This window comes from Otolemur garnettii, unplaced genomic scaffold (assembly GCF_000181295.1).
Source record: "Otolemur garnettii isolate 467f Iridium unplaced genomic scaffold, OtoGar3 scaffold00014, whole genome shotgun sequence".
NCBI classification, from domain to species: domain Eukaryota; kingdom Metazoa; phylum Chordata; class Mammalia; order Primates; family Galagidae; genus Otolemur; species Otolemur garnettii.
Window position 1 is genome coordinate 9486158 of NW_003852409.1, and position 10445 is coordinate 9496602.

At 39.5% G+C, this 10445-nt stretch overlaps 1 protein-coding gene across 6 annotated transcripts in view; it reads left to right on the forward strand.

The window, feature by feature from the left end:
* Positions 1 to 10445, forward strand: part of FSD1L (fibronectin type III and SPRY domain containing 1 like) — an 87170-nt gene that overhangs the window by 7694 nt on the left and 69031 nt on the right. For 3 of the 6 annotated variants that reach the window (XM_023510539.1, XM_023510538.1, XM_023510540.1), the window contains exons 1-2: positions 115 to 129; positions 10090 to 10185. In XM_023510539.1, coding sequence (XP_023366307.1) covers positions 115 to 129; positions 10090 to 10185 — 111 coding nt within the window. Of the gene's footprint in view, positions 1 to 114; positions 130 to 7006; positions 7103 to 10089; positions 10186 to 10445 lie in introns of those variants that run through there. The other 3 variants (XM_003785199.2, XM_003785200.3, XM_003785198.3) reach the window with 2 other exon arrangements.

Below are 10445 nucleotides of genomic sequence, written 5' to 3' on the forward strand. Positions count from 1 at the left end.
CTGGGCATTGTGGCAGGCACCTGTAGTCCCAGCTGCTCGGGAGGCTGAGGCAAGAGAATCGCCTAAGCCCAAGAGATGGAGGTTGCTGTGAGCTGTGTGATACCACGGCACTCTATGGAGAGTGATAAAGTAAGACTCTGTCTCTACCTAAAAAAAGCATTAAAAAGGTAGGTGTGATTTAATGAGCCTAGGCAATCAACTTGGAGATCAGAGAGTTACAAAAGATGCACAAAAGCCCTTCTTAGTGTTCACAGATCTTGTAAGCATGCCTAATTTTTTTCTTTTTTTTAGCATGCCTAATTTTAACAATTTTGATGAGTGAGTGACCTCCATTCCGGGGTGATTAATTCAAAACTTCAGAGGCCAACAGGTTCTTAGCACTTTACAAAAAGAAAGAAAAAGAACCTCATTAGATTACCATTTCTATAAATAGACCTGAAAAGAGTAATGTGAATTAAATCGAATCAGACAGAGAGGTAGAAGATATGAAAAGCAAAAAATAATAGGCTTTAAAAAAAAGAGGAAAACAAAGAAAGGAACACATCTCTGTCCAGAGAGGTACTGATAGATAATGCCTACAAGATTTACACAGAGATGATAGCCTTGCTTATTGCTGACGATACTCAATTGATACATTTTTATTGCCTCTTCATCTCATCAGTCATTTTGCTCTGCCATACCATGACAAAAACTTCTACCTGATCAAATTTGTACCCCAAATTCCACATATAACCTTCTAATCTCTACTGTTTTACTATGAATTGTTTGAAAACTACCTATCTCCCTTTTATCACCCTTGGTAGAGTACTGTGGTGGCGAAGCTCACAGCAACCTGTAACTAGGCGATTCTCTTGCCTGAGCCTTCCAAGTAGCTGGGACTACAGGTGCCCACCACGGCACCCAGATATTTTTTGTTGCAGTTTGGCCAGTGCCAGGTTCAAATCCACTACCCTTAGTATATGGGGCCAGTGCCCTACCCACTGAGCCACAGGCACCACGCTTTTTTTTTTTTTTTTTACAGCCGTCATTGTTGTTTGGTGGGCCTGGGCTGGATTTGAACCCGCCACCCTGGGTGTACGTGGCTGGCGCCTTAGCCACCTGAGCCACAGGTGCTGAGCCAAGATCTTAGCTTTCTAAAGTAAAGATATGAATAAGAAAGTATAAATGAACACCATACTGACATATTTAAATAAAGATTTTTTTGTTTAATTAAACTTGGGAGTTTTTAAACATTAGTGAAGCAGACCTTTTTGTTTTGTTTTTAACAGTGCTTTGCAGTGCTTGGCTGAATGTAAATGGAATTATTCATGCAGCAAACATGTATTAAATGTTTGTTTGCCATAGTGATAGGTACTGCACTCCAGCTAGGGTGCACAATATTTTATAGCTGGTAGATTTTGTCTCCAGCTTTCTTTTTGTTATGTTTTTCACCCTTAGGTGGCATTTCTTCCCCATCACAAAGTTCTGATGGAATCTGGTCTCACTTATTTATTTATTTATTTTGCAGTTTTTGGCTGGGCACCTCTAACATATGGGGTCAGTGCCCTACTGCTTGAGCCACAGGCACCGCCTGGTCTTAGTTATTGATCCTTATTGATTGATAATTAACTATATTTGAACTCATATATATAAAAATGTTAGCATAGCTAGCCTGTGTACTTATGTAATAAATATCAGTAGTTTGAGTTTATTGTAGGAAAATAGGTGTTATAGATACATGAAAAGAAAATAAAAATTACCCATAATCTTGCCGCCCAGAGAAAACTTCTTTCAGCACTTGGCAGGAGGCTGAGGCAGGAGGAGCTCTTGAACCTAAGAGTTTGAGGTTGCTGTGAGCTATGACGCCATAGCACTCTACCCAGGGTAACAGAGGGACACTCTATCTCAAAAAAAAAAAAAAAAGAATTTTGTTACCATCTAGTCCTTTTGATACTAGATTTTTGACTTTGGATTTCCAGGCTCTTGGTCTCCACGATTCGATGAATGAATCGATGGACCACAGGATGAGCAGTAAGTTAGGTTTTATTTACAGAGGTATTATTACAGCTCTTACAAAGAGCCAAACCTTGCAGAACAGGATAAGATAGGTTTTATATAAGTGTCACAGCTCTTACAAAGAGCCAAACCTTACAGAGCAGGGTATAAGTGTCACAGCTCTTATGAAGAGCCAAACCTCCTTGCAGAGCAGGCTGCAAGTGTTACAGCTCTTACAAAGAGCCAAACTTCCTTACAGAACAGGGTGTAAGTGTTACAGCTCTTCCTCTTCTGCTCTCTCTCCCTAGGAGGTCTGCAGCAATCTGCTGAGGTCTTTGTTCTCCTGCTCTCTCTCTTCCTGGAAGATCAGTGATAATCTGCTGAAGTCTTGCTCTTCTGCTCTATCTTCCTTTAAGATCTGCGATGATCTGCCCCTAGGCTCTGTGCTCAGGGGTTTATATAGGGGTAGTTTTCCAATGAGCTGAGAGCTTAGCTGATTGGTCTATAAAATAGACCAGTCAGGAGCAGGATTGAAAATGGACCAATCAGGGATGCAGTGGAGGAATCGCCAGTGTTTTCCCCTGATTGGCAGGTCTTTTTTGTTACTGGAGTCTCCTGTGGGAGAGGAAAGCTCCCCCTTTGGCTCCAGCCTGCCGGTTTCTGTGCCAGCTGCTGCCAAGGCAAAGCTGGCAGGTCCTCTAGCGCTGCTCTACTGGAGCCTCTGGTGGGGCAGGGAATCCAGCCTGCCAGTTCCTTTGCCAGCTGCTGCCACCAAGACAGAGGTGGCAGGTCCCCCAGCCCTGCTTGGCTGAGGCACCACTTTTCCAGTATCACTTTGATGTTTATATAGGAACTTAAGAAAATTCATGGTATTGTGTTATATATGCTGCTTTATAATTTGCCTTTCACACAATGTGAATATTTTTCCATGTTAATAGTTTTAGACACTCTTAATGATAGCAGAATTAATTTATTTTATTTAATTAGTACCTTTTTGTTGTGCATTTATGTTTATGCCAACTTTTTAAGGTTATTTATAACACTGATGAACATCCTTGTAGCTGAGTCTCTGCTTACACTCATAATTACCTACTTAGAATAAATTAGTAGAAATGAAATTACTGAATCAATGTGTATATACTTTAAAAGCATCTTTTGATATGTATTGCCAGGTTATCCTTCAGAAGGTTATGCTAGTTTATACTACTACCACTAGTAACTGGGAGTACCCCCATCTCCACTCGCACTCCACCTCCTTTCATTAGGTGGTGGGACTTCTAGTTTCCTTGGCCAGATATGAAATTCCTCAACTTCACTGGGTAGAACAACCAGTTTATTTTTTTATTTTTATTTTTTTGCAGTTCTTGGCCAGGGCTGGGTTTGAACCCACCACATTCTACTTATGAGGCCGGCGCTCTACTCCTTTGAGCCACAGGTACCTCCCAGAACAACCGGTTTAAAGACCACCACACATAGTTAAAGCTCCTTCTTTGCCTTTGGCACACTATATTCACTCAAAGAGGAGACTGCCTCTGCTTTTGCCTTGATAGGTTAGGGCTCAGAGTGGAAAGGCAACATTCCCCAGCAGTTTGTTGTTTTTTTTTTTTTAACTAGCATTACATTTTTTTTTTCCAACTGCTAAGCTAGAGGATCAGAATTGATTGTCAGTTCAGTCTTGGTTACATCTGTGTACAGGTAATGTTCCCAACTGTTTCACTATTAGAGAAGGTACAGCTTTCCACCAATTAGCTCTAATTATCAGATTTTTGAATTTCTCAGTTCTCCTTTTTCATCTTCTTGTGTCATATCTGAGTATGATACTTTTGTTAATGTTGCCATGGCTTGGGGCTTGGGGTCACCAGAAGAGGGGTTCTTGGCACGAGGAATGAAGAGGCTTGACAAGAAGTCTGTGTCAGGGACTGAGGAACTCTGGGAGGTGTCCTCTTGAGCTAACCTCAGGTCTATATTTATTATTACAGAGCAGGAAAAAGTAGTTAAAAGTTACTTATTAGACATTAGCATTAACAAGGGGGAACATGGAAAGTGTCAGAATGTCTCCAACTTGTTTTTGCAAAATCTCAGATCTTAAGCAAGACCTCTGCCTCCAGCTTTAAGAGACCTTTGAAATCTAGAGAATCTTCACCGTAACCATTAGGCTTGATACTGCCACACTTCACACATACATTCTCCCTTGGAGGGCATTTTCTGATCTCCTGCATGTACACAACTTACATGCCATTCTATGATTATCTGGGTCTCTCAAGCAGGAAGCCAGGCTTATGTTAAAGATCAGGGCTCAAATTCCCCTATCATAGCTATGGTCAACAGTTAAGATTCTGACCGTCTGGCTTACCAGCTAGGTAGGACTTTCTGGATTTCAACTCTTATCACCTCATTGAAAGGAGAGGTCTGTGGTGTGTGGTGATACAGGTATCATCGTTACTAGTGGCAGTTGAGTATTCTCCAGGAATGCTACATGGTAGTTTTGTTAATCTTTGTTCTGGTTGCAGGAACTCTATTTAAATATTTTGTGCAGTCTCCAACAGTGTGAGTAACTTCAGGTAGTGTAAAAGCAGAGGTTCTGGAGGCAACCTCTTGAATTTGAATTGTGACTGTGTTGATAGCTATGTGACCTACGACAAGTTCCTTAACCTACTCAACCATACTTTTCCCCATATATAATGTGAAGACTAATACTACCTTTGAAAAATCTGTTGTGATGATTAAAAAAAATTCCATGTTAATAGCGTAGCACAGTATCTAACACATAGGAAATGCTTACTAAATATGAACTGAATTGGCTATAATGATAACTTGACCCCCCCCCTTAAATTACAGATTGATTAATGGTACTTGTAATACTTCTAGACTTGTGTTATCTCAACCATCTAGAATACTAATGTTGAATTTGATTTCTCCTGGTCTGAGAAGATGCTAGTGGGAAACTCATATGTCAAAGTTTTTTTTTTTTTTTTTTGAGACAGAGTCTTAAGCTGTCCCCCTGGGTAGAGGGCCCTGGCATCACAGCTGACAGCAACCTCTAACTCCTGGGCTCAAGCGGGTCTCCTGCCTCAGCCTCCCAACTGGCTGGGACCACAGGTCCCTGCCACAACGTCCAACTATTTTTTGGTTGCAGCCATTGTTGTTTGGCAGGCCTGGGCTGGATTCGAACCTGCCACCTTAGGTGTATGTGGCTGGTGCCTTAGCCACATGAGCCACAGGTGCCGAGCCCAAAGTGTTTTTCTAAATATGACAACATGGATGTTGATGACTTCTGATTCAGGGTATAATGGTTTTCTGCCACTGGTTTTAAGAACAGAAAATTTATGCATAATAATTTTGGGGGTTTGTTACACTGGATCGTTTTCCAGAGAAGTAGCACATGGCAGAGTTTTTTGCTGGAAAAAGCAAAATTAAGACTTTCATTTAAATTAGACATCTCATATTTTAGGCTAAAACCTAGTCATTTAGAAGTGTGCCATTTTTCAATCCTGAACATCATCCTGTTCTCAAACTCGTAAGATGCTATACCTATAGTTAGAATATCCTATTTTTTCTGTTGCCCTTGTATCTGACAGTATAATACTTGTTATAACTTCTTCTTTTTTTTTTTTTTTTTTGGCAGTTTTTGGCTGGGGCTGGGTTTGAACCTGTCACCTCCGGCATATGGGGCTGTGCCCTACTCCTTTGAGCCACAGGCGCTGCCATCCTTTTTTTTTTTGGAGACAGATTCTCACCCTGGTGCCCAGGCTAGAGTGCTCTGGGATCACCTTATCTCATAGCAACCTCAAACTCCTGGATTTAAGCAGTCCTCTTGCTTCAGCCTCCTGAGTAGCTGGGACTACAAGCACTTGCCACATGCTGGGCTGACTTTCTCTATTTTTAGTAGAGGGGGAGTCTTGCTTTTGCTCAGGCTGGTCTTAACTCCTGAGCTCAATCATGTCCAGCCAGTACTTGTTGTAACCTCTTGATCAGTTGCAGTTTTTTCTAATCTTGAAGTAAAATCTTTGCACTTTTGGTACCCTTAGATGTTCTGACCTCATCTGCATGAACTTCTGATCTTTATCAAGTAGTACAGAGTAATAGTCAAGAGCACATACTCAAGGACCAAACTGCCTTTGTTTGGATCCTAGCTGTGCAACTTGTTAGCTCTTAGATTCTAGGCCAAGCTACTTAAGATTAACTGAAATCTAAGGGTGTTATTTTTTGGAGATATAGGACAGTATCATAAAAAATAGATATTAACCTGGCAATTCTTTGAATTTACGTAATTTACAAGTTAGTGGTTCTAAGGTGCATCAGCTGCCGAATTTGACTGTTCATCTTCTCTAACCAAAAACAGTGAGCAGTATAAGTTTTACAGGGGAGAAGTGTGTATTTTTGTTATGGTACTAGAAGGATCCCAAAGGAGTGCTGCTTGTAAGTACCAGCATTTTTTGAGAGATAACTTTATAATATTACCTTTCAGTTCTAGAGATACGTAAATAAAAGCTAAGAAATTAGAGAAATTCTGGTAAGGTGGCTTATTTATAGCATTTTAACTTATAATCCACACACAGCTATTATAATTCAAGAATCTGGCATTAACATAAGCATGTAAAAGAATTCTGGTATTCCAAGAAAAAAGTTCAGAAACTTTTAGGTTGTTTATTTTTAATTTATTTACAGATTAATAAGATCAGTAGAGGATCTCTGCCCTATCTCTGATCTTAGAAATATATGTAATATTTGGATGACTTAAACCTTTAAGTCTGTATTAACCAAGTTAGTAGCATCCAGCCACATGTAATTTTCGGGCACTTGAAATGTGGCCAGTTGAGTTCAGAGAGGCCATAAGTGTAAAATACACTCTGAATTTTGAAGATTTAGTATTAAAAGAAACCTATTAATATTTTTAAATACTATTACATGTTAAAATGATAATATTTGAGGTCTGTTTGGTTAAGTAAAATATTAAAATTAATTTCACCTGTTTTTCTTTTACTTTTTTGTTGTGGCTGCTATTGGATCATACTGTATTTCTGTTGGACAGTGCTGCTCTAAGGAGAATGAGAACATTGCAGTTCATAAAGGCTATATTCTGACCTCTAACATCATTATTAGACCAGAGTCTATTAACTTTCAGCAGGTGGGTAGTTCTTAAAGGTATAGAAGATTTAGCTTGAAGACCTAATAAATATTAGAACATTTAGATGTTTTTGACTATACTTAGTAAATATCAAGAGCTTAAAAAAGATAGGTTTTAAATTAAAATCTTTGGAGGTTAGAGCTTACCTAGTAGAGGCAATGAGCTCAGCTGTTGCCATAGTTTTTGCTACAAAATTCATTAAATACAAAGTTTACTACTAAACTTAGAAAAAGAATTAAAAGTGGGAAGCTATTTTATGCTATGGAGGGTTTTTGTTGCTCTGAATTACACCTGCCTTTTTTATGGACCGGTGTTTCCCAGTTTTTTTGGTGAAATTTTCTTTAGCTTTTTTTTGAGACAGAGCCTCAAGCTATTGCCCTGGGTAGGTGCCGTGGCATTGCAGGTCACAGCAACCTCCAACTTCTGGGCTCAGGCAATTCTCCTGTCTCTGCCTCCCAAGTAGCTGGGACTATAGGTGCCTGCCACAATGCCTGGCTGTTTTTTGGTTGTGGCCATCATTGTTGTTTGGCAGGCCCAGGCTAGATTCGAACCCGCCAGCTGAGGTGTATGTGGCTAATAACTTAGCCGCTTGCGCCACAGGTGCTGAACCAAAATTTTCTTTAGTTTTTATTGAACTCACATATATTGTGATGATCGAAATTTTCTTATTGAACTGAATTCCTTGGACTTGGCTCTTCTTTTTCATAGAGTAAGATCATTTCCAGAAAACACTTCCCATCCTTGTTCTGGTAGAATATTATCAACTTGACCCTGAAATTAGCTAGATATGCCTCCCAGTGGACAAGTTTAAGCTCAAGCTTTGATTCTCTATTATGAAAATTTAGGCAGTTTTCTATGTTACTGAAAACTCATAGCAAACCAGACATTCAAGAAATACATAATTTATTATATGTGTATGCCATATTATAGGCTAATTGATTGGATTTGGAGACAATATTCCAAAGTGGCTAAGAGCATGGGCTTTGGAGATATACTGAGCATAATCTTTACCTAAGTAGCAGTGCACTTTGGGCACCAGTTGAATCTCCGTTTTCCCATCTGTGCAGTATGCATGTAACCATGCTATTATGAGATACAGAAAGGAAAGAAGATACAGTTTATTGACCAGAAAGATCCCAGCCTTATTAACTGAATCCTGCTATTAACAGTCTGAGGATTGTGCACAATTGTTTTTACTGTTCCATTATGTTGCTTTTAAATACATGTAAAGCCTATCTTGGACAAGTACTTGGAAAAGTCCTGTGATCTCCTTTCCAACATCTCTGTGCTGTACATTGCCCTTCCTGACTGTGCCCAGTCCTCCCCCAAGCCCTGGCTTTATTCTACCATTCTGCTGAGGTCTTTGTATTTAAATCCTGGTGCACCATTTTCTGGGAAGAGCACTAACAGGATAAACAATTAACTGTTGGTGTCACTGGTCTTTCATAGTATAACTTCATTGTGTTACTATATTAAAAATATCACCAATGGTGAGGATGAGAAGAAATAATACAGGTAAGTGAATACAACAGAGAGCCCTTAGGCAGCCCTGGGGATGATGATAATGCCTCCTGCCTCCAGAGACGATTGTGAGAAATAATTTTAATATTATATAATATTTTTAATATTTTACTGCTATAATGTTTTATGAACATTTGTATAAATGTTTCAGATTATTTCCTAGGTTCTTTATATATAACCTTTTATCAATATCATGATATTTTGAGGGAGAACCTTTATCCTTTGTCTTTTAGACTTTATTAAAATATTTAATGTTGTAGAAACAAGTCCTCTGCTTCTGGGAAAACTATAATGTAAAAGTACTTGGACTTGATGTATACTGAGAATGTATACTGAAAAGTACTTGGACTTGATGTATACTGGGTTTTTGCTGTTGGTACCCATGAAGAGTTATTAAGCAACTTGACATGTGCTGTCCAATAGGACAGTATTGGTAACATAAACTGAAATTAATTAAAGTTTAAAAAATAATTTAAACTTGAAATGTGACTAGGACTAGTTGTGCCAGCCATGTTTCAAGACTTCGTTAGCTTTATGGCTAGTGGCTATGGTATGGGAGAGGACATTTATAGACTATTCCTGTCATAACAGAAAATTTTATTAGAAAATACTAAACTAGAGAGTATGAGAAAACTAAATAGGAAGGATTGTGATAATAAGTCAGTTTAATTTAGTACAGATACATTTCCTATCTTTTGTAATTATAAGCCTTTGGAAATTTTGAACAATGAGAAGCTTTACACTGCTCCTATTTGGTTTTTGTTTTATTTTGTTTTGTTTCTTTTTGAGACAGAGTCTTACTCTATCGCTCTAGGTAGAGTGTCAGGGCTTCATAGCTCACAGAAACCTCAGACTCCTGGGTGCAAGTGATCCTCTTGCCTCTGCCTCCCAAGTAGCTGGAACTACAGGCCTGTGCTACTATGCCCTGCTAATTTTTCTATTTTTAGTAGAGATGGGGTCTAGCTGCTGAGACTGGTCTAGAACTCCTGAGCTTAAGCAGTCTCCCAGCCTCAGCCTCCCAAAGTGCTAGGATTACAGGTGTGAACTACAGCACCTGGCCACTGCTCCTATTTGCTATGCAATGTGCTCTTGTAAAATTTGTTTAGAAAATGTTGTTATGGCCTGGTACCTGTAGCTCAAGTGGCTAAGGCGCCAGCCACATACACCAGAGCTGACGGGTCAAATCCCGCCCAGGCCTGCCAAACAACAATGACAACTACAACCAAAAAATAGCTGGGCCTTATGGCAGGCGCCTGTAGTCCCAGCTACTTGGGAGGCTGAGGCAAGAGAATCGCTTAAGCCCAGGAGTTGGAGGTGGCTGTGAGCTGTGATGCCAGGGCATTCTACCCAGGGCGACAGCTTGAGACTCTTGTCTCAAAGGAAAAAAAAAGAAAAAAGAAAATATTGTTATGAGTTTATAATTTTCTTTTATTAAAACATAATATTTTAATTTGTTCTTATCCTAGGAAGCTCTACAAAGGATCATTTCAACTCTGGCAAATAAAAATGATGAAATTCAGAACTTTATTGATACACTGAATCATACACTAAAAGGAGTTCAGGTATGAATTTTATATTAAAAATTTTATATAGATATAATACAATGAATGATTGTTGAGTCAAATATGAACTATAAATAACTCCATTGTCTACTTAAAACTAATGGAGGTGGTTTGGCGCCTGTGGCTCAAGTGGCTAAGGCGCCAGCCACATTCATCTAAGGTGGCGGGTTTGAGTCTAGCCCCGGCCTACCAAACAAAAATGACAGCTGCCACCCCCCCGCCCCCCCAAAAATACCCGGGCATTGTGGCTACTTGGCAGG